The following is a 25,232-nucleotide window of genomic DNA, read 5'->3' as shown; positions in this document are numbered from 1 at the left end:
AAGTATCATCAAATTAACTGCAGTGGTTCAAAGTGGCATCTCACCACCTTTTTTTTTTCAAGGTCAATAATTGCTAGCCCAGCAAGTATAGTCGACATGCCATGGCTCCCATCTGCCCAGATCATTTTAAAATTGTCATCTTGCTGTAGGTCAGAAATGGTGCTCATGTCAGCCGAGGGAAGGAGCAGCAGTTGTTGTGCTTCTATAAATATCAATTTTACAGTTTAACCTGTTCAATTTTTATTGCTGTTCATCTTGAAATCTACTTAATCATATTTCTTTCCATAATTTGAGGAATCAAGTTGTCAAACTGTGTTCAAAGTATTACTGTACTGAATTTGTATAGTGGTTACTCTTATACTGCTATAAAATGGTATTAGTTTGAGATGATAGAAAAATGTGCAGTGATTTGACAGTCCACTTTCTAACATGTTAATAATGTGTACAAGTGAGGCTATGAAACTAAAATATTTTTGCTTCCCTTCAGGTCAGAGCCTTGGTTATGGATTTGTAAACTATGTGGATCCCAAGGATGCTGAAAAAGCCATCAACACGTTAAATGGTCTCCGACTCCAAACCAAAACAATAAAGGTACAGATTTGGCTTTCATGTTTTGTACTAGACTTTGAATTTAACTTTGTTTTCATTTTTACTACTTTAGGGTAGATTTGAGGTTGTCATAGTGCCTGTTTGGTATATCTGTTATAAAGTTGTGGCCAAAGCCCATTGCTAATGACTGTACACCATATTCAGTTCGGAAGCTAGGAACCAAGTGGAGTAGCCTCAAATTTTTCAGCTGAAGGGCTGACTACTGTTCTGCATCTGACAAGTGCAGATCTGCTACAATGATCCACAGACTGGATCCTGTTTTTGACCATTTAAAATGTAGTTCAGTCTTAAGAACTGCAAATTACCTGAAAGGGATTTATTTTTCCGAGGTGGTTTTATAGCTTTGTCTAGTTAAGTTATTTGGATGTCATAGCTGTTTGACTTCCAGGCTATCCTAGTTGCAAGCCAGACAGACATTCAATGTAAAAGGATGCCAACAGTGTGTTCGGTTCCTGCACTGGCTGAGGTTACCACTCCCCCCTCAACCCCTCTCGTCACCTAAGTATGGTGTACCTCCAGCACCATTAACTCAGGGGCCCCTTCCTCTTTTTCCTGCTTTCCTCCTCCTCCTCCTCTCCCCCCCCCCCCCCCCCCAAAAAAAAAACTGGAGAGAAGCCGTCTGTTCCAGTTGGACTGTGGTGACTTCATCGCACTACACAAAACAGCTTTCCCTATGTATTTTGCATTGAAGATACTGCATCCTTTTTGTTTTAAAGGGACTTTTTTTTTGGGCACTTCACTATGTATCAGGATAGTCTACAAGGTTTGCTTAACTGTTTGTCCAGGTAAACATTAGTCAACCAAGAACATCCAGATTCTTGGGATGTACAACACTTCATATTTTAAGCCTCAATTGTTAAATTGCATTGTTAGTGTTTATATGTTGACCCAATTTGATTTTTGATCTTGTAATGCTTTGCTTTTGTGCTGCAGTAATTCAGTTGACATTGGCCAAGAGCTTTGTGGTTTGAGAGTGAGCACTACGTAACAATGGTGTCTTGGAACTCACTTTCATATTTTTAGAAAAAAATTAGATGCAAAATGATAGCTGTGGTTGAGAATTTATTACTGTAGATGCTTGATACTGTCTCAAAATTCCTGCATACATAAACTGTGGAAACAACTTGGTATGAAACATGGTTAAAATGCTGAAATACATTTCTATAAATCATTTTATTTGCTCCCATGTATTGAAGTAATTTCATGAGACTAAGCCAAGGTAGTTGAATAAGCAAAGTAAAAATACACTTTTTCTCAACTGAGTTTTTTTAACATGAGATAACAAGCCAACTATTAAAGATCCCAAGACATGTTGCAAAAGAACTAAAGCAAAGTTATGATCTGAAAGTTGGCCAGAGATGGATTTTAAGTGGGAAGTTTGGTAGGAAATTCAGGAGTGTGACCTCTGCAGTCAAAGGCATAGCTACTAGTGGGTGAAAGGAGGAGCTGAAAATGTGTTGCTGGAAAAGGGCAGCAGGTCAGGCCGCATCCAAGGAACAGGAGATTTGATGTTTCGGGCATGAGCCCTTCAGGAATCCTGAAGAAGGGCTCATGCCTGAAACATCGAATCTCCTGTTCCTTGGATGCTGCCTGACCTGCTGCCCTTTTCCAGCAACACATTTTCATCTCTGATCTCCAGCATCTGCAGTCCTCACTTTCTCCCCGAAAGGAGGAGCTGGTCAAGTTTGGACTGGTCAATATGGAAAGTGGGGAGAGCTGTTGAGAATTAAAATGCAAATTTGATAATGACTTGCATGCAATTGCAGGTCAGAAGTGCGGGCACTTTGTGTGGGACTTGTGTTTACTGTGTGATGCAGACAGTGTAGTTTGGCAGTAGGTAACCTTTTTGCTGAAGGGTGATTAAAGACTCTGGGAATCAAGATGAGAAAGGTTTAACTTTTTTTTTGAGGCATACTTTGATATGGAGCTTGAAGTAGAAAGTTTTTTCTGACAAAGATATTGGGCTAAAGTTCAGCTCTGAATGCTGAGCTTAAAAGTCAAGCTCATCCAGAGCTTTTGAGAGATGAGAATGTAAGGCAAGAGGAATGGAATTGGTTTTGAATAACGTTCAGGTAGGGGCTTGAAATAGCTTTAAACTTTTGTAATGTTTTTAGATGGAGGAAATTTCAGCTCCTCCCAAGCCAGATTTCATCAGACAAGCAGTTTGGCACAAATTACAGATGAGAAATTGCATTTACTTGATCACTTAAGTCCCAATGGTTCAGACAATTCTTTTTTCTTTCCACTTTGGCCTTTTCTGATGTAAAACGTATCATTCAAAAGAAGTCAAAACTATGCAATAATTTTAATCAGAGACTTGCATAGCATGTTGTCCCCACAATGCAAAGTTAGTTTTATTGGAGTTGTATTCTTTTCTCATCAGTATCCCAATTTTGGAGGTACTTTTTAAAAAAAAAAACACCACTTAAAAGATCAATCCTTCTGTCCTGCTGTTTAGTACCAGATTAATTAGAAATCATTGTTTCAAATATAACATTTGTCTAATCTCAACCATACTTTTTATTCCTGTTGAAATGAATGTTGGTGGTTCAATCTAGTAAATCCGGTCAAGTTCCAGTATAAGACAGGGTGGGCAAAACTTTGCATATGGGATGCTTGTTTTTTGCGTGAATGAAGGACATGTATCTTATCAAAAGCAAGCCAGTTTTCCTTCCTTTTACATGCAGATTTTTATGTAATCTGATTTCGGGTTCCTTCTAAAAATCACTTCAGTACGCACAAAATATTGTGCTGAGGATTCATGTTCTGTCAAATATCAAGTATGCAAACAATCCTAAAGATAATCCAGTTCGCCAAGACATCCACAGATGGGTCAAGATCAGAATTTCAATCTACACTGCAAACCTGTCTTGTACTCGGTACTGCAAAAGCTTTACCGTTCTGACTCAATTCCAGGCTTTTAGAATGTTTCAGAACAGTTGTGCAATTCTTCTAGGGTTTCCTTTGGCACAACTCTTGAATACATGAAAAAGCCGCGGCACAAGCTCACTGGTTTTATTGCTAGACTATTTACCCAGAGATCCCAGTATTTTGGGATGCTGCTTTCAAAGCCTGCCATAAGAGATGGTAGAATTTGAATTCAAAAATCTGGAATTAAGAATCTAATGATTGTGTAACGTTCTTTATTGTAGGAAAATCCATCTAGTTCACTACTTGAGGAACTTGTCCTTACCTGGTCTAGCCTGCATCTAACTCCAGATCCACAGCAATGTGGTTAATTCGTAACTGCCCTCTGGGGAGTTAGGGATGGGCAATAAATGCTGCTCTATTAGTGATGCCTGTGGCTCAGTGGTCAGCACTGCTGCATCATGGCACCAGGGACCTGGGTTCAATTCCCACCTTGAGGGACTCTGTGTGGAGTTCCTGTGTCTGCATGGGTTTCTGCCAGGTGCTCCAGTTTCCTCCCATGATCCAAAGATGTGCAGGATAAGTGGATTGGCCATGCTAAATTGCTCAGTGTTAGTTGCATTAGTCAGGGGTAAATGTAGGGGAATGGGTTACTGAGCGTCTGTGTGGACTTGTTGGGCCAAATGGCCTGTTTCCACATGATAGGGAATCTATCACAACCAATGATCAATTTAAAAACAAATTCCAGTGTAGCTGTGTATGTTGGCTCTCTAAAATTTTTGTACCATATTATTTACACTAACTTTTAAAGGGTCTGGTTGTTACATAGATCTCAACCTAATTATTATTGCTGAAGCAACTAAACACGATCAATTTAAAAATTTCTGACTGCCTAACAGTATATGAAAATGACCTGAAAACTGCTGTTTGCATCATTTCATAAGTACTGCTTCCAGCATTCTCAAATGGGGCATTTAATTCCGTCCACAAACTTGCTTCCAATCGGCCTGTTTGGTCAACCAGTTCACCATTTGCAATTGCAGTTAGTGTTCTGTTCAGTTTATTGGCTTTTCTTTGGTGGTCTCTTGCCTCTGGTGTGGGGATGCTTTTTTAAATTTGCCAGTTTTATTAACACTATCTAGTCAATGGGATGAACAGTGTAGGTCTATTAATCTTTTTTGAACATCAGGATGTACCTTGTAGTGAATTCCTTTGTATTTATCAATAGGGGAAGAATTTTGACAGACATTGTAGGTGCAGACTGCTAGCCAGTGAGAGCACTTACTCGGTTTGCAGGTCATTGACCACTGAATGGTGCAAGTATGAAATCCAGGTGTTGTGGCATTTCCCCTGCTCCTCGTACTCCAACAAGATGTCAATCATTCTAACCTCTATAGCATCTCTTCTGCAGGCCACACTGACTTGATCTTTTTAAGGGGTATTTTGGAAACTACCTGTTGGGAAAGTGTTTCTATAAGACCACCAACCCTTGCAGTATGCTGGTAAGGTGAGGTGCTGGAAAAGCACAGCTGGTCAGGCAGTGTCTGAGGAGCAGGAGAATCAACGTTTTAAGTAAAGCTCTTCATCCTCCTGATGAAGAGCTTATGCTTGAAACATTGATTCTCCTGCTCCTCTGCTGCCTGACTGGCTGTGCTTTTCTAGCACCCCATACTCCACACTATCTCCAGCACCTGCAGTCCTCACTTTCTTGCAGTATGCTGCTGAGTGTCCAATTAATTGTATAGTTCTAATCTTTTTTTGGGAATAATGCGTTCTTGCGTGATTCCACCTCCATTTTGGCCCCTCCTTTTCCAACATCAGTTTGCTGTACCATGGAGGTTTTCTTGCCCTTTCTGTTTCTCCTTGTTTCGTGATAGGAGAAAGTAATCCATCAGTAATGGATATCTGTTGCAAAACTGGTACGTGATTGGGTACGAGAGCAAGTTTACTCAATTATGTTGTAGATTTTGACTGGGAGTTTTGTGTATTAAATTATTCTCTCAATTAAAGTCTTCTACTTTTTTGTACATAGTGTTTGTCATTCAGGCTCATATGAACTAGGTTTGTTCTCGTTCTGCTTTTTTTCCCCCTCAGTATTTGTCTTTCCAACAATACTGATGCATCTTGTCTTGATCAGCTTGCCCCACTTATATGCCGTGCATCCCTGGTTGTCTAGTTCCTTTAGAACAAAAAGTAACACATAGGTCTGCAGCTTCTTGAATCTGCTTGATCCTTCCAAACAATCCCCCTTGGTCACCTGCCTTTCTTGACTTGGTACCCCATGTTGTTTCCATACTGTCCAAAATGTCAGTATGTTGTAATGAGATTACACAGGTTTGAGGCAAATAAGCATCATCTTGATAGTCCAAAAGGGAATTTTCATCGCATGAACCTTCCTCTTATACTTTGTGGTGTGTACTTTTCTTTTGAAGTGACTAGAGCCAAACACCAGGTAATAATTAGATTAGACTCCCTATAGTGTGGAATCGGGCCCTTCGGCCCAACAAGTCCACACCGACCCTCCCAGATCCATTTCCCTCTGACTAATGCACCGACTGTCATGGACAATTTAGCACAGCCAATTCACCTGACTTGCACATCTTTGGACTGTGGGAGGAAACTGGAGCACCCGGAGGAAACCCACACAGACACTGGGAGAATGTGCAAACTGCACACAGTCTGCCCGAGGCTGGAATTGAACCTGAGGCAGCATTCCTAACCACTGAGCCACTGTGCTTTTGGTGCAACATGGTTGCAGCATGCTAGTTGATTTCTAACTTTTTCCTTTCCCATTATACTCTTTATCTGGAGCCATGCTCAAAATTTACCTAAATGCTTTCTAACTTCAGTAGTTCGGATTGTATTTTTGCAAATGTGGTTATGTTTAATGATCTTGTAAATCATTTAACACATTTGTAGGCAGACTGCAGTGCCAATCTTTTTGTGGTTTCTAATTTTTATTCTTCTGTTCTGTCCACTAACCAAACCTAATTACCCTCAATCCCAAGAGCCGTGTTCTTTTGATCTTTTATCCAATGCCTTTTAAAACTTATTCACTCTGGTTACACAATTTTGACACTTTCTATTTGATGCAACCATGTTGACCTTTTGAATTTGTCATGTTACCATGTCCCAAAGAGTGTCTCTACAATATAGGCAACCTAGCCCATTTGTAGTTTTTTTTTTTCTCCCCTCTCCCCTCCTCCCCCTCTCCCCTCTCCTCCTCCCTCTCTTTCCAACACCCCCCCCCCCCCCCCCCCTCCCCCCCCCAACCACAGTTCAAGAAACAGAACATATTCTGACTTGTATCTGTAGGAACCAATAGAGAATCTCCTAGATAAACCAATACCTTCGATGTGATATTGTTGTCATCATGAAAACATGGTTGAAGGAAGGGCTGACCGGCAACTCCAGAATGTAGTGTCTTTAGGCAAGACGAGAGGGTGTAAAAAGGGTGGTGTAGCACTGTTAAAGGAGTCAATTACTGTAATGAGGGATGATATTTTGGAAGAGTCCTCAAATGAGGCTTTGTGGGTAGAACTTAGGAACATTAGGGGGACAGCCATTTTACTAGGAGTATGTTGTAGGTCCCCAAAGAGTCAGCAGGAAATAGAGAAATATGTAGATAGTTCAGAGTTGAAAGAGTAATCGAGGAATTATGCTAGGGGATTTCAACTTTCAGAACAAAATTTAGGATAGTCAGAGTTCAGACATGGCCAATTTCTTGATGTATCTGGGAGAGCTTTTTATTTTTGTATCAATTTGTAGAAGGCCCAACAAAGTCAGTGCAGTGCTGAATCTGGTTTTGGGGAAAGAAACCAGACAAATGTTCAATGTAGTGACTGCAACATGATATGGTTCAAATTCCTTCTGGATGAAGAAAACGATCCCTTTGGATTAAAATAGAGCAGCAAGCTGTGGCCACAGTAGATGGGGAACAGATACTTGTGGATAAGTCTACAGTGGAGCAATGGTGGACATTAGAAAAGCAGCTGGGAAGAGTACAGGACCAACATGTATCCTTTAGAGGGAAATGTAGGAGCAAGGTGTTCAGAGAGCCCCGATTTTCAAGAACAATTTGACACTGGATAAAGAAGTGTAGAGCTTCTAACAAGCCCAAAGGGAACAATTCAGTTGTGGCCATTTAGGGTTATAGGAAGTGCAGGAGCGAACTTAAAACTATTAGAGCAAAAAAGGGAGGCATCAAGATTGATAGCTAACAGAAGATGGTTGTGGGTTATAGAAAGGCATAGATGGGTTAGTCAGATGGGCAGACCAGTGGCAGGTGATGAATTAGTGGTGCTGGAAGAGCACAGCAGTTCAGGCAGCATCCGAGGAGCAGTAAAATCGACGTTTTGTGCAAAAGCCCTTCATCAGGAATAAAGGCAGAGAGCCTGAAGCATGGAGAGATGACTCTCTGCCTTTATTCCTGATGAAGGGCTTTTGCCTGAAATGTCAATTTTACTGCTCCTCAGATGCTGCCTGAACTGCTGTGCTCTTCCAGCACCACTAATCCAGAATCTGGTTTCCAGCATCTGCAGTCATTGTTTTTACCCAGTGGCAGATGGTATTTAACCCTGATAAGTGACGTGATGCACTTTGGAAGAAGAAACAAGATGAGTATTTAATGAATGGCAGGACACTGACTAGCAGAGAGGAACAGAGGGATCTGGGGAAATTACTCAGGCCCTGAAGTCAGCAGAGCATGTGAATAGGATAGTTAAGGCATATGGGCCACTTGCTTTCATCTGTAGTGGTATCAAGCATAAGGGCAAGGACATAATGTTGGAGTTGTAAAGTGTTGGTCAGGCCACAGCTGGAGTACTGTGCAGTTCTGGTCACCTCGTCACAGTGGTGGTTCACCAGGAGGTTACCTGGGATAGAGAACTTCTCCTATAAGGCGAGACTAGATATGCTTGGGTTCTTTGGAGCAGGAAAGACTGAGGTTGGGGATGTTATTGAAGGTGAATGAACATGGGTGAATAGAAAGCAGCTGTTCCCCTCAGTTTGGGGGGTGGTCAATTACAAGGGCATACCTTTAGGGTAAGGGGCAAGGAATGTAAGGCTAAAGCAATGATGGGTGTCTGGAATCCACTGCCTGGGAAGGTAGTGGGTCCTGGAAACCTTGCAACCTTTAAAATATTTGGATGGGCACTTAAAATATCATAACATTCAAGGACCTGGGACAAGTGCAGGGCATTGGGATTTGTGCAGTTTTTAAATGGTAGTTATGTTGGTGCAGACTAGAGTTGCTAAAGGGCTTTTTCTGTGCTGTATGAATCAGAAACCTTCATCCCTGCAGCTGCCTCTCTTCAAACTTGGGAAAGTAGGGCATTACGTGCATGTAAGATGTTTTTGGTTCCATTACCACCTTAGATCCTTGATTTCTACCTACATTTTTTTTCTTTGAGGGTGGGTGCTGATTTGTTCAAGCTGTTTGTTCTTTCGTTATTATCTTTTCTCCTGCCTCCAAGGGACTTATTTAAGTTTTAATCATCTTTCCTTTGCATATTTGCTTCTGCAAACTTATTTTTGTTTTATAAGTTTTCTTATCAATTTCTTAAGTTAGCTGATTTCAAATAACCTTCCCAGTCCACATGACAAGCATTTTCCTTTTTAGCCAGTTAGCTGCTGTCATCTCATCTTTTTTGTACAAATATATAAGTTGGTTGAGATTGAAGTCCTTTAATGTACCATCTAATCTAAATTTAGCCCACTTATTCCACACCTGTGCAATTGACTTAACGTGTCGAAAGGGAGGCAGGAAGTTGTAGATTTCAATCATGTAATCATCAGGACTCATGCAAGAAATGTGCTTTGTGGAGGACTGCAATTTATGCAGCATGGGAAGAGTGCAGGTTGGCTTGGTAATTCAGCATGAACAGTTAAATGGCACTCTTTTCTGTCAGGCTGACTCTGCTCACAGCGTTGCTATGGATATGCAGTGGCCATTGACAGATAGTTATGAAATTCTTTGCCTCAAAACAGGAGCCCTGTGTTACTTCTAATTTTTTAGCATTCACAAATGTATCATACGGAGCTCCCAACTGAATCTTAAATTGGTTTCCTGTGTAATTTTTCACCAGTATGGAGTGTTTAATAGATGTGCAATAGCAGAATAGTATCTAAATATTATTTGCAGTGTTTTGAGATTTATAAACACAGGCTAGTTGAGCATGTTTAGCATACTGCCCTTTCACTAATTAACCTGACAGAAATGGGGCCCCACTTCAGTGCCAAATGTGTAGAGATGCACCCTTTCATGAGTTTGAGCTATATACAAGGAGTAATGATCTAATTTAGGTTAGTTGCCACAGATTGTATTGATATGCCCTTTCATGGCGTCAAGCTTTCACAGTAAGTAAATGACCCTCAGGGTCATCAGTAAGGTTAATCTTGTTCATGGAATTCTAGTAGGATGTTCCCGCCTGTATATTGACAAGTCAACTTAACCTTTTTGGGTTAAAAATCACAACACCAAGTTATAGTCAAACACGTGTAAATTTTAACATTATACACCCCAGTCCAATGCTGGCACCTCCAAATCATAACCTTTTGGGAGATCTTTAGAGACTCCATTGTCAGGTTTCTTAGAGCTTGCTCACCAAGTGTTTAGGGGTGGAGGGATGGTGGTAGTGGTGGCAAGTGGGCACCTACACTAAATGGACTAAATTCTACAAGGCAGCAGCTCACTATTGCCACATTGAGGGCAGCTGAGGAGGGGGAATAAGTGCTGGCCCAACAAATGGCATCCTCTTGAAAGGCCTATTTTAAAAAGAAACTTGAGAAAAGGATGCTTATTTGCTGTATTTCAGTGGTAAATTTGAGTGCAGGGTGGAGTTTAAGCAGCTGGAGATTAAAATATATCTCATGACCTGTGGTTTGAAGGTTTGAGATCTAGATAGAGGCAACCTCATTAATGTGCCCGAGGCCGCCTCCATGAGATGGGCCATATCAAAATTCATCTGCATGATAGCTACACTGATGTGATGCACTATACAACAAATTCATGCAAGGGCCCATGTCCACAGTCTTGACCCTGAGCAATGATCAGTCTGCCTCCAGGGTACAGAATTTTACAGCAAACTAATGAATAGTTTGCTCCACCAACAGGATGTTGATGTCAAATGAAAGATACTTCAGTAACCACACAGGTATGATTTTTAGTGTGCTGCTGTAATGCCAGGTGTGGTGTGTATCAAATGGTCTATGTGTTGACTGTTTGCATCAGGCAACAGACCAGTAATTCTCAGTCAGTGCTTACAAGCTTCAGAGCTCTATGTCCAATATTGATGTGATTCTGCTATTGGACAACAGTTATTAAAACTTCAGATTGAAACTCTTGGCACACCAGAAGTAATTTGAGATTGACTGACTGTTTGCAGTATGATGCATTTGTGCATGCTTGGGCTGCTCATTAATGCGTAGGACTCAGTTTTAAGTCTGGATTTGCATCTATGGGGAAAAAGGCACAAGTCAAGGAGGCTGCCAATCTCTGCATTTCCACGGCAGTACTAACCAGTCAGAATCCATTTCCTTGGTCTGAGAGCTAAGATTGGCTATTTATTGTTCCTGCTGCATCTCATTGTGCCCATAATGTCTAAGCAATCAGCACTGTCATCATGTGATATTTAAAATGTCTCCCTTTCATAACAGCCCTCCCATCCCTGAAAGTATGCTTCAGTGCTAATTGTGTACAAGACAGACCTTCAACTAACTTTGTTCTAGTGATGATTCCTAAGTAATTGGATTTAGTGTAAGAATTTTGGCCTAACCACCTCACTGAAGCACTGAATGTGAAATGCACCAGGAGCCTTGGAATACCATCAAGAGCAGAGATTGACTTAGTTGCTGAATGGAAGTGAACGGTCAGTGTTATTAGATACAAGTTTTGTTGTGAATATGAGGACTGCAGATGCTGGAGGTCAGTAGAGTGTGTGGTGCTCAAAGCACAGCAGATCAGGCAGCATCAGAGAAGGAGAATAGATGTTTCGGGCAAAAGCTGCTTCCTGTGTGGTGAATGTGTCTTGGAAACTCCCTTTTTGTCTTTTCAAACTCATCTGTATTGTCTGCTGCTTTTGTTTCCCAGTTATGAGATACTGGTGGTTTATAAGCAGAGGCTGACCACTGCATGTATAACATTTGTGGCTGAGAAAGGAGTTGATTTGAATTTTAAAAACTATATTATCGCACGTTGACAGGGCTAATGTCTTTAGATTGTCGAGTAGTCTGTTCCTCAGTTGATTTTTAATCTCTAATCCCATGGAGTTAACCTCCAGCCTTTGTCATGTCACTGATATGAAGTGTTTTTTTTATTTTGAGAAAAGTACAGGCAGATCATATGAAGACACAGATCATGGGATGTTTAGACAAAATGAGAGATACAAGGTTATGGGTTCCCAGGAGGTGCACAAAAGCAAGATCAACATCCGATTTGAAATTGGAGAGGTCCAATCAGCAGCTAATGATAGCAGGGAAGAAGCTACGGTGTGTTTTAAGCTTTTGTATCTTTGCCTGATTGGAAAGGTTGGAAGAGTTACTGGGGTGGGAGGGATCTTTGGCAGCCTTCCCACAGCAACGAGAAGTGTAGATGGTGTCCATGAATGGGACCGTGGGCTTTTGTGATGGTATGGGATATGTATACCACTGTGTAGTTTCTTCAGGTTCTGGGCAGAGTAGTTGGCACACCAGCCATCTGTGTAAGTTGGTGAGGGTGCTTATGAGCATGCTGAATTGCCTAAGCCTCCCGAGGAACAGTTGTTGTGCTACTTTGACAGATCTGTTTGGAAGGTCCAGGACAGATTGGTCATGTTCTGCCACACAAAGCAGCTGAAGCCAAAATACTTGATTTTTTTCAAGAAGGAATTAGAAATATTGAGACTAAAGGGATCAAGAGTATGGAAAGAAAATGGAAATAGAATATGGAATTGGATGAGCTGGCATAAAGGGCTGAATGATGCCCATCTGCTCCCATTTTATTTCTATCTTAGCATTTGATTAATCTGAGAATTTAAAGTGTTGTCAACGTTCCATGGTCACACTTTAAATTTGCTGAATTGAAACACCCGCAGAACTTCAATAAGAAGCACTGATGTTTCTTCTGTAGTTTTTTAATATCACCCCATTCTCGTACCAGTAAATAATTCTGTTGTATTTCTGGTTGCCAGCTGAGTCTATAGATGCACGTTTTTGTGAAAAGTTAAATGTTGATTAATTTCTTCTGTTTTGATCAATGTTTACCCCTTAATTAAAACTGATTTTTCAGTCTTTTGTCTCATTTCTGAGAGATTGATGAACAAAGCCACCTACTTATTAAAATGATTGAACAGGTATAAAATGGTTAGATGACTTGAAACCATAAAAACACATTTCCCTTGCAATACTTTTTTATATATACCTATAATCGAGAGGGGCACGGATCGGATAATTAGACAAGTCTTTTCCCTGGGGTGGGTGAGTCCAGAACTAGAGGGCATAGGTTTAGGGTGAGATGGGAAGGGTGTAAAAGAGACCTGAGGGGCATTTTTTCACGCAGTGTGGTGCGTGAATGGAATGAGTTGCCAGAGGAAGTGGCAGAGGCTAATACAATTTCAACACTTTAAAAGGCATTTGGATGAGTATATGCATAAGGAGGGTTTAGAGGGATATGGGTCAAGTGCTGGCAAATGGGACTAGATTAGGTTGAGATATCTGGTTGGGGTTGGACTGAAGGGTCAGTGTCCATGCTGTATATCTGACTCTGAGCGTTAGATTTGTTCTACATTATCTCCATTCTGTGCTGCCTTTGTGTGGAAAGCAGCAGAACTTTTTAACCTTGCTTGAGGTTTTGTAATTTTTTCATTTGCTTCAAATTATTTCATTTAAATTCTTTAAACTCATTTATATGCTACAGTCTTAAGGGAGATGACCTTTTTTTCAACAAAGGTAGGGGGATTGAGCTTATGGATATTTGATTCTATGCAGCATTTTTCTGATCAAGCAGATGCCGACCTACAGCAGACTTAGGCTGAACAAGGGTCAGGTAATATCTACAGCACAGCTGCCCATCAGTGACCATCTCCAACAAAGGCCCTGTGACCATTGTGATAAAGTATCTCCTGGCTCTTTCTGTAAAGTCATATGTTATGTCCCTGACTCTGAGACATTGTCTAATTCAGCTTGTCTACTAAGTGTCTAATCAGGTGAGTAACTGTAGTGTTAATCCTGTGTGTTTAAACTGTTCAAGGAAAAGTGTAATTGTTTTTATAATACTGTCATGGCATAGAAAATGGCACCAGCTATTGACTAATTCTTCTGTGCTCATTGCTTTGTAAAATTAACTGTTTCCTTTGGCTGAAAAGTCTAAACACCTGCCAAAGACTAAATAGTATTAATTTGATTTGTTGGGGTTTAGTTTTAGTCAAGTTGTCACCTGACATCTGTTGCTCTTTTTTTGGAAACTGAACTGGTGATGGGCAAACTCAAGAAAATCTGCAGTATTAGTCTTCTGTAAAGTTAGAGCTGCTGAAGGAAGTTTCAGGAGCTCAAAGAACCAGATAGTGGCTGGATGAGTAAATTTGATATGTAAAATAAAGGCATTGCTTCACATTGTGTTTTGTTAATCACAGTTTTGGCTTGCATTTACTATCTATTGTGCACAGCTGATCCATTTTTTTAGGTAGACATTCTGATTATCTGCGTGAACAAGTTTATCCAATTGCTACTTCATAGTTGAAAGGAAAGTAAATCACTATTTCACACGAGATTAGTGTTTGTGCTAGATATTCTGATCCTAATGCAGTATTTATGTATTAAGTCTTGATTTTGAACAAATACTCTATCGCACCGGTAAACTTGTTACTCACAATTCAGAAGCATTGTGATGACAGAATATAATTTGTCTTCAAATAATTGGTACACAATGCTGAAAATACTCAGCAGGTCTGGCAGTGTCTCTGGCGAGAATGTGTTCCAAAGATCACCAACCAAAACTTCCTTTTCCTGTAACCACTGTGTTGCTGAAATTGTTTCCTGGATCTGCAGCATTTTGTTTTTACTCTAACTGTTTTGCAATGTGATTTTAAAAATCATCAAGCTGGGAAACTGGTTGAATCAACTAAAGTTAAAGTTTTTGCCCTTCAGTATTCTAACTGATCTCCTACTTGGTTCCCCTGAAATATCAGCTATTGTTTCGGATGCATTCAGTTCTTCCCTGTATTTCCAGAGTCCTTTTTATTTTATCCTAACAAATCTTTTGTGCATATCACTAGAAGATTTTACATGTTTTTGTAAGTTTATGAATAATTGTTTTTATTTTCAGGTTTCCTATGCTCGTCCCAGCTCTGCTTCCATTAGAGATGCAAATTTGTATGTCAGTGGGCTCCCAAAAACTATGTCCCAAAAAGAACTGGAACAGCTTTTCACCCAATATGGACGCATAATTACCTCAAGGATTCTTGTGGACCAGGTCACTGGTAAGTACGTGCCCACTGTTAATGTCTTTTATGAGACTGATGGTTGTGCAGTTCTTCAGTTCTTACTATCTTGCCTGCAGGACTTGTCGAGGGTTGAGAGATGTGGGCCAGAAAATGTAATTTTCTGCTGGAATTGTTCATAAATATGCATGGACAAAAATAGATTTAAGAGCTCACGCTGACTTGAGTCATTTCCCACCCTGGAGGTGCGGGTTTGAACTGTGCTTTCACGGCTGGTGAAGTAATAAATTTAAAGCAGTTATAATCTTTATTTTAAACCTGCTATAGAGGATGATGTTCTAATCCTTAGTGTTGCTAATGTGTTTTTAAATTAAGCAGGAATGTAAAGCAAACTTAAAATGCTTAGAAATGGGACTTGCACTTATAACAACAATCATATTTTCAACATAGCTTTATGCAATTGTAGCACATCTGCATAGTATAGATAGGTACCACTGGTCCGGAACTCCTGATTCGTTCAGTAAATGAAACCATTTCTGTCATGCTGCAATGCAGATGGAGGGAAATGTTGTTCAAATTAAGAGTATCTTTTTGAATAATCTTTTACATCTAGGAGAAAAGTGAATTGAGCAATTGATTTTTGAAAGTAAATCCTGACTACTTGTGCAATGTATGCAGTTTGAATAAGTGATTTTATTGATTTGAACATGTAACTAAAAGTATTCACACTATTGGGTATTCTTTAGGCTGGTCTTGCTCATGAACAGATCATTTTGAAGGTGTTGGTGTTTTGTCTTGCTATCTTTAATGGGGAAATCTCTTTGGCTGGCTCTGCCTGTGGATTCTAGTTCTAACATTTTTGGCAAGCTTCTGTTGGTTGGAAGCTTGCATTTTAACCACTTTTACTATTACAAACAAAAGCACCTGTATTGTTGTAAGCCAGAGTAGGCATTCACCCCCTTGCTATTATTGGCAGCATCTGTGCGCCTTGGTTGCATATCCCCTATATGTAGGCGAACATAAATCTAAAATCAAACTTAAAATTTTTTAATTGAGCTGTTTAATTTTGGGGAGGAAGCTCTACTTATAGCAATTTGCACTGTTTCTCCAATTTCTAAAAATTGGACATGTATCCACAATAATACAACATACTGGTGCTAGTGTTGGGGGGGGGTGGGGTTTAACTTTTCCAGTTGGTTTCTTTTGTTTTGAGATCTTGAAACACTGGTGTTCTGGCAACAGTCTGAATTTGTGCAATCCTTCCAAGATTCACATACTATAAAGTCTCTCTGAAGGTTGCAAATGCCCATAACTGAACTATGGAATGCACTCCAGATTAAATCTAACCAGATAAAGCTTTTGGATTATTGTAAGAAAGTTGCTTCCTATGACAATGGTGATAGCTTGTTGTAAAGGAAATTCCAATCTGTTTTCTCACCTTGCATTTTGGGAGGTGGTGATGGTGATACAATGTCACTGAAGCACTTAATCCGCAGCACCAGGCTGAAATTCCAGTGATAAGCATAAAATCCCCTCACCCATGGCAAGTCTGGAAGTTTTGAATTCTGAAAAATATACAATAGGTGCAGGAGTAGGCCATTCTGCCCTTTGAGCCTGCACCACCATTAAATATGATCATGGCTGATCATCCTTAATCAGTATCCTGTTCCTGCCTTATCTCCATAACCGTTGATTCCACAATCCTTGAGAGCTCTATCCAACTCTTTCTTAAATGAATCCAGAGACTGGGCCTCCACTGCCCTCTGGGGCATAGCATTCCACAGCCACCAATCTCTGGGTGAAGAAGTTTCTCCTCATCTGTCCTAAATGGTCTACCCTGTATTTTTAAGCTGTGTCCTCTGGTTCGGCACTCTCCCATCAGCGGAAACATGTTTCCTGCCTCCAGAGTGTCCAATCTTTTAATAATCTTATGTCTCAATCAGATCCCCCCTCAGTCTTCTAAACTCAAGGGGTATAAAAGCCCAGTCGCTTCCTCCTTTGTGGAAGGTAATCCCGCCATTCCAGGAGTTTACTTCGTGAACCTACGCTGCACTCCCTCAATAGAATGTCTTTCCTCAAATTTGAAGACCAGAAATGCGCACACTACTCCAGTTGCAGTCTCACCAGGGCCCTGTACAGCTGCAGAAGAATCTCTTTGCTTCTATACTCAATCCCTCTTGTTATGAAGGCCAGCATGCTATTAGCCTTCTTCACTACCTGCTGTGTCTGCATGCTTACCTTCATTGACTAGTGTACAAAAACACCCAGATCTCTCTGTACTGCCCCTTTACCTAAATTGATTGCATTTAGGTAGTAATCTGCCTTCCTGTTCTTGCCACCAAAATGGATAACCATCCATTTATCCACTTTAAACTGCATCTACCATGCATCTGCCCACTCACCTAACTTGTCCAGGTCACCCTGTAATTTCCTAACATCCTCATCACATTTCACCCTGCTACCCAGCTTAGTATCATCAGCAAATTTGCTAATGTTATTACTAATACAATATATATTAATGATAGAAGATGGTAAGAAGCTGCGGTCCCAGTACTGATTCCTGTGATACCCCACTGGTCGCTGCCTGCCATTCCGAAATGGAGCCGTTTATCACCACTCTGTTTCCTATCAGCCAACCACTTTCAATCCAAATTAGTACTTTTCCCCCAATACCATGCACCCTAATTTTGCTCACTAACCTCCCATGTAGGACCTTTTCAAAAGCTTTCTGAAAGTCCAGGTACACTACATCTACTGGATCTCCCTCGTCCATCTTCAGAGTTACATCCTCAGAATTCCAGAAGATTAGTCGAGCATGATTTCCCCTTCATAAACCCATGCTGACTCTGGTCTATCCTGTTACTACTATCCAGATGTGTCGTCATTTCTTCCTTTATAATAGACTCCAGCACCTTTCCCACCACTGAGTTCAGACTAACTAGTTTATAACTTCCTGCTTTCTCTCTCCCACCTTTTCTTAAAAAGTGATAACATTAGCCACCCTCCAATCCGCAGGAACTGATCCTGAATCTAGCGAACTCTGGAAAATAATCGCCAACGCATCCATGATTTCTCGAGCCACCTCCTTCAGTACCCTGGGATGTAGAACATCAGGCCCCGGGGACTTATCAACCTTCAGACCTAACAGTCTTTCCAACACTAATTCCTGGCAAATATAAATTCCCTTAAGTTCAGGTCCTTTAGCCACTGTTACCTCAGGGAGATTGCTTGTGTCTTCCCCAGCGAACACAGATCTGAAGTACCAATTCAATTCTTCTGCCATTTCTTTGTTCCCCATGATATATTCCCCTGTTTCTGCCTTCACGGGCCCAATTTGGTATTACTCACTAGTCTACTGACAATGAGTGTTATCAATTATTGTAAGTTTTCTTCAAAAACGGTTGACTAGTGTTATTTGGAGAAGGAAACCTGCGATCCTTTACTGTGTCTACCCTGCACGTGACTTCAGATCCACAGGTTGTCATTCAACTGTGAGCAGTTAAACTGGCAATAAATACTGTTGAACCAGAGCCCTTATCCCATCTGTCATAATTGCATATATATTTTATCCATTGTTGCTTTACAATGTTATAATCCCATTACATTAATGTCGCTGATCTTTTATCAGCAAACTTGTACATGGTATTCCATTACCTTGGCTAAATAGAGGCCCTGACAAAAGAAATAAGTATTTGGGGTTGGGGTGTGTGGGTTAGCAGAATTTAACAGCAACACAGAACAACCAGACTCAGGACCTGAAGATTTTGATTCCAAAAATTGAAAAAGGAAGATGAGGAAAACTATGATACTTTTGTCAAACAAACCTAATTGAGTTTTGAGGAGGTCACTGTATTGAAGGATCTGGGAGTGTCTTTGTCTTCTAGAAGTTTATCATTCAAATGTTCAAAAATGCTGAAGGCACAACTTATCCATCCTCTTGGGCGGTATGTACTCCACTTGGAAGGGCTTTGGTAGTAGGACAGAAGTGCAAGAACTGATCAATGATGGATTTAGAGAAGGAAGAGGGAATGAAAGTTGACACAGGTTCTGGGGAGATTTATGGGAGGCTGATGGAGCGAAGGATGTGGAAAGTCTTTGGTCTATGAAAACTGGCTACAATGGTATCCCTTTGAAAAGATTTGCGGAGATTCTTTCCAAATGCTTACAAAATGGTTTTCCTCCTATTCCTAACCACTGTCCATGGTGCAGTGCAATAGGAACAAGAATCACTCCTGTTTCTTCTGTGCTTTCATTTTAAAAAAAAAAGTTAGATTTCATGCCTTGCTGCTGAATTTAACATTGGGCTAGTCAACCTCACCATTCCATGGATTGTCACTTCCTGCAGTGGAGAGGCTTGTGTGACTTTTATCACGAGGTGCTTTTGGGAACTTTCAACTCCTGGCAGACCCACCTGTAACTGTAAGCTCTGAGGGCAGGAACCAGACAAGTGTAATCCAAAGCAATTACTGAATGGTGACCCAGGTGGCAGATAATTCTCTGCTATTGTGTTGGCAGTATGGTAGATGAAGGCTGCAGTAGTACAGAGGTGCTAGATCAACAAGATTTCCTTGGTGCTGGAACTGGATCTACCTTTTTGTCAAGTGCTGTATTTGCTGATGTGCAAATCCCACATGAAAAGCTGTCCTGTACAAAGTTCTACCTAGAAGAAGAAATCAAGAACTGGGAAAGTTGAGCTCCAACTCCTTGCTGACCAACACAACAACCACTTTCCTCAGTGCCACCAAAGCAATATGTGGGCTCAAACCTTTTTGATCTCATATTGGTGTCAAGTAAAGGATGGAACCCTTTTGTGAGAGAGAGAAAACATCCGCCTCAAGTGGACAGAAGGTGGACGAGCAGGAGTCTGGGAAAACACAGCAAGCCAGGCAGTATCAGAAGGTGGAAAAGTCGACATTTTGGATGTAAGCCTTCAGGACAAGACAAACTGTAATGCAAACAATTGAAGGTGTGTTTGAGGAAGTACCCCAACTGACTCCCACCTAGTTTGGCAGAAGTTGAAACCACCTTTTTTTTTAGACCTATGAAGAATGGAAAAACCATAATAAGAGATGAAATTCTTAAATCTGGAGCAGCAGAGCTTACCCCTCAATTCAATCATTGCTGAAGATCTGGAGCAAGAAAACAACATTCCTGCCAATCTGGGATGCTGCCATTGCCACCACTTTTGAGAAAAGCAGTGGGACCAAACTAATCTTCTATTATCCATCATGGGAGATTATTGCCTGAATCCTTCACTGCATTCCCATCTGAGGAAATACTTCCTTGAAAGCTGATGTGTGGCTTCTGACCAAACTATGGAACTATAGACACTTGTATCAGTTGCTGGGCAGTGAAAACATGCCTGGGATGAGACCAATCATTCTGTGGTTATTGAAGCTTTTGCCTAAGTCAATCAGGAAGCACAAGAGAAATTATCCATCCTCTTCTCCATAATAAAATGTAAGTAACCGTTCTTCACATACAATATCACAATTCTGAGGTCAAGCAGGATGTCTCTCCATTTTTTTTTTCTATCTTCATAGCTGTTCTTGTCAAGAGCAAGTGGTGTGGATGTTATCTGTAGAATGGATGGAAAACACTTCACCCTTAAATTGGATGAAATTCAGAAAGTCAAGTCCTGCAAGTAGTTTTCTATGTGGATGGCAATATTGTTGCTGCATTCAGAAGAAAATCTTCAAACTTGCTTAATATTGTCACAGAATTGATGAAAATTGTTGATCTTAGCCTCAATCTCAAGACTCAAATCCTTTTACCAACCTGTCCCAGGTCAGGTTCTGGTCTATGTATGAAGGTCGGTGGAGAAATCATTCAAATGTAGAACATTTACCCTACCTGGGAAGCTACCTTTTCAAACTGACATTGAATTTCCGGTCTGCAAACATGCTGCCTTTGGATACCTAAGGATGAGAGTCTTTGGTATCAGGACAAATATCACTGTCAAAGTCCTTGTGTATAAAGTAATTACTCTTCTGACTCTTCTATATCTCTGAAACTTGGACTACATATAAACATCACCTCAAAGCTGCCAAAGCAACTCATCTCCCTCTATCTTGAGAGTCTCTTAAAACAAAAATGTCTGTATTGGAGACCCACCTTCAGAAGAAAGTGATTTTTGGAGGGCCTTCCTGTATGAAGGGAAAACTCTTGCCAAAGAGTGTTCAAAGTTGTTCAGAAAATAAACAGGAAGGAATGTAGTGATTTTAAAAGCCGAAGGTAGACTAATTTCATATCCCAGAAACCTGCCAGATTCTGGTTAGAGGTATAGCCCTTGGATCTGTTTCATCAGCCAGACAAGTATTGCAGAAGCCATGACCAGTGACATGGAATATTGTAGGTGGGTGCTCATGAGTGCTTGCAAGTTATCCTGATTCTTGTGCAAGTGGAAACATGCTTTATGCAGAAAAATCAACTAACACATGCACCTACTACATTAATTATCTCCCTAGTTTGTTGCGCCTTGCTTCCATTAATCTTGCAGGCATTCCCTGGGTTGCAAACAGCTTCCCTTGTGTGTATGCATGTCCTAACACAATGCAGGACAATATAAGAACTATTCGGAAGTACAGAGAAGCATCTGAATCTTTAATGCATCCTTATTTGATTTTGTGAAGTACTGTATGAGCAATTGTAACTCAAATGTTTGTAAATCTGGGGCCATCTATAAACTTCTAATTGTGGATCTTTCCTTTCTCTTGGACAGACTTGAGTCCAGATCTAGTGCTGTATTGAACTAGGTGATGTAGCTGTTTTGTGCATATCCTTGAATTCTTTGGAGCCCTGAGGTTTCTCATTTATGGGGCAGAACCTTAAATTTTATTGAGGCCTTGCTCAAATTGGAAGATTCTGATAAAATTCCAAATTTTTTTGCATGCCTAAATGTTTTTTTAAATTGCAAGGTAGCAATGTAGAACTGGTTTCAAAATAACTCCATTGCTACTTAATTTCAGCAAGATTTAACTTAAAGCTAGTTACTTATCCGCTTCAATAGTTGGTAATATTTGTGCAAATGTGTTTTCTTAATGGGCATGTCACCGGCTATGTCAGCATTGTGTTGCCTTTTCTCTGCTCCGTAAGGTGATGAGCGGCTGTGTGGGATAGCTGTGGTACATGCTTAATGCTGTTATGAAGGAATTTCCAGAATCTTGACCAAAATGGGGTTTTTTGGACTCACCCAATTTTAACATGCTCTAATAGTTTTCAGGCAGCTGACCTAAGTAGTTCAGGTTCTTGAGAATCAGTGCCTGTAACTGCATAGTATATTTTGAAGTATAAAAGGTAATCTGCAGTCACTTTGTTACCACCTGATTTTACAATAATCATTACTTTTTTTTAAACTTTATGGGCTGTCTGCTTGGCTGGTGTACCTGCTGAGCATTGTGAAACTGATCTAAAATGAAAACTAAACATGTTCAAGAACTGTTACAGTGCCTTCCTTGGTTAAGGGGGGAAATGTAGTACTTGGTCATGTATTCAGACTTTTTGAGCTATTGTGCATAGCGAATAGTGCATTCTGAACTACGTTTTCTATTTCTGCATATTTATTGCACCATTTTATGCTAAAGCTGTATGATTCTGTGATAGTAAATACATTCTAGGTGGTTTTGATTTCTTGGGTAATTTTACCTTCTTGCTTCCCTGCTACAGATGAAAGACCTGTCAAACACAAAACAAATAGATCTAAAGCTGTGACCCATCTTTTCTTGGTTTCTCATGGTTAAAATTAGGTGATAACCAGTATAAAATTTTACATTTGTAGTGCTAGTGCTCAGAACAAAATGGGTTTCAAATTTTAGTTGACAATTGGAATTTAATCATGTCTGCCTGTGCTACACTTGTTTATATCCTGAGGAAGAGCGCTTTAAATATTGCCTTTAATTTCAAGGTATAGGGCAGCCTTAATGTATTTTGTTTTGAAAATCTACAGCTTTGCTCCAGATCTCCAATGATTTGAAGTTCAGATATCCCAAAAGAATAGCTGCAAAGGTTGCGAATTTATTGTCCTTTCAACAATGAACTAAGTTGAAACTGAACCTTTTTCTAGCCATTTCGTTAGTTTGGGCAACTTTTGAAATCTGGTTCCAAGAGAACAAGGACCGATTTTAAATATTGTTAATCAGCCTGTTCAAATCTGATGGGGCACATGAAACTTTGACCCTTTAGCTGAGAGATAAGGAGATGACCACATTATTTGAGCACTTGTGGTGCAGAGTGTAGGGTTTTTAAGTAAGGATCAGAACATTCCAATTGCTGAGAAGACACTATATAGTTTACTGCACTAAATCTGTAATGCACTTGAGAATTTGTATCTGAAGTGCTGCATAGTGCTTCAATGGAGCTGCTTGTAGACTTAAAATGGTTGAGTTGAAAGCTGAATTGATACTTTTGTGATGCTAGTAACACTAACAAATCAAGGTAACGTTCATTGCATTTTCCTTCACCTAATTGATAGTGGATTTGTATATTCCAAAGTCAAAGGTTCAACTGGGGTCACCAGATCAAGGTTTCAAATTAAATGTATATTGAAATGATGTAAAATATCTAGATTCAGGGTCAAATGATGAAAAGGAACTTGACAGACTTTAGTGCTATTTTGCATGGGTAGAAACCAGTTTCACATCTGACTCAGCAAGCAAATTGTTTCAAGCATTGATTTGTAATCTCAAATTACTGCTGATCATGCTACCACAAGACATTGATTGAAACATTCCAGTTAAGTTTTCAAAGGGAGTCATCTCTTATGCGATGTATCTCCATTTACTAGATTGAGATTTACTAGCAGGAATTGCCATGTTTGGGCCTGAATCAGCAAATTTCTCATTTATTTTGTAGTTGGGAAGCTTGAGGTTTGCTGGAATTTATAGAACTTCCATATTTTTCTTTTATCCCTAGTTGTATTTCTCAAATGGCTTGTGCTTTGAGCAATTTTAGCAAGTTAAAGTGGATTAACAATTTGCTAATTCTAATTCCGATCCTAGAATTATAAATGTTGGATTAAATTAGACAGCAATTAATTGAGCCTGCTTTTTTTTTAAAGGTGTGTCCAGGGGTGTTGGTTTCATTCGGTTTGACAAGAGAGTAGAAGCTGAGGAAGCAATCAAAGGTTTGAATGGACAAAAGCCTCCAGGTGCCACAGAGCCAATCACTGTCAAGTTTGCCAATAATCCAAGTCAGAAGACCAACCAAGCAATTCTGTCTCAGTTGTATCAGTCCCCAAATAGACGATACCCAGGACCCCTCCATCATCAAGCGCAAAGGTTAAGGTATGTAACTCTACTCAAAATAGCTGTTTTAACAACTAATGAAAACAAGGCTACTTGGAAGTCACCAAGGGGTTGAATGAATGAAGTAAAACTGGTGTTCTAAGCATGCAAATGCCTGGATGTTGCTTTACCCAATTTAGTTTAAAATGTACCAAATGTTTGCGAAATACAAATTATTCCTTACTGATCATTGAAGTACATTGGCAGCAAGCCACAGTATGTATGTTATGATTGGGCCATATTTTGAATGCACCCATGTAATTAGTTTATCCAAATTCTATTGCTTCTGATTACAGGGATATTTCTCTATCTAATTTGTGATTTTAGCTGATTCATTATGCTTAGTCTGTATCAAAGTATTGTCCTTTTATCCAGGAAAAGTGCACATCTTTGATATTAACAGCACATGTTTGTTCCGTCTATTCAACTGTCTATCTCAACAGCTTCTGTCAGTAAATTGCACCTGGAAATGTTGATTTACTCCACTGATCCTCCTGTTACCATAACATTCTTCATTTTTGTGAAATCCTGATTTGAGACATCGTTGGCTGCTTCCTGCAAGTGCACTTGAAATTTGTTTTTCAAAGTTGATCAGTAGGTGTGTAATGTTGCTTTATTTCTGCTTCAGGTGTCCTTCAATCCCCCTTCAAGAGCCAAAAATTTAGTTACAGATTCTTGATGACGACTGACAAGCAGTACTTTTGTTCCAATTGTATCTTTTTAAGAAAAAATAGACCAAAAGATGCAGTTGAGTACTGAGTGTTGCCTGAGGTTTTTGATTGTTCAAATACTTTTAATAAGGAGTTTGTCCAACTTGAAATTCTAGGATTTAGTTTAGATCATCTCTGGGATGAACATAGTGTATGTGCTCTATTAAGATGTTGGTTATTAACTCCAGCTCTTTTGCAGCTGAGTGTATTTGCAAGTACAGAATCAAATCCAAGGATTACCTTTGGCCTGAATTGTTACCTTGGTTCATTACATTTGGTGCTTGGCAGTATGAGTTGATATTCCCATGCTATGGTTATAGTGCCAGAGTCTGGCCAAGAGTTTGAACTAA

General features: G+C 40.0%; 1 protein-coding gene across 6 annotated transcripts in view; it reads left to right on the top strand.

The window, feature by feature from the left end:
• The window catches only part of elavl2 (ELAV like neuron-specific RNA binding protein 2), a 65,728-nt gene that overhangs the window by 27,578 nt on the left and 12,918 nt on the right, over positions 1–25,232 (top strand). For 4 of the 6 annotated variants that reach the window (XM_060846694.1, XM_060846678.1, XM_060846668.1 and 1 more), the window contains exons 3-5: positions 488–591; positions 14,777–14,930; positions 23,947–24,172. In XM_060846694.1, the coding sequence (XP_060702677.1) occupies positions 488–591; positions 14,777–14,930; positions 23,947–24,172 (484 nt within the window). Of the gene's footprint in view, positions 1–487; positions 592–14,776; positions 14,931–23,946; positions 24,173–24,767; positions 24,771–25,232 lie in introns of all 6 variants that reach the window. The other 2 variants (XM_060846704.1, XM_060846685.1) reach the window with 1 other exon arrangement.

This window comes from Hemiscyllium ocellatum, chromosome 2 (assembly GCF_020745735.1).
Source record: "Hemiscyllium ocellatum isolate sHemOce1 chromosome 2, sHemOce1.pat.X.cur, whole genome shotgun sequence".
Taxonomy (NCBI): domain Eukaryota; kingdom Metazoa; phylum Chordata; class Chondrichthyes; order Orectolobiformes; family Hemiscylliidae; genus Hemiscyllium; species Hemiscyllium ocellatum.
This window is presented reverse-complemented; position numbering and strand designations above follow the sequence as displayed.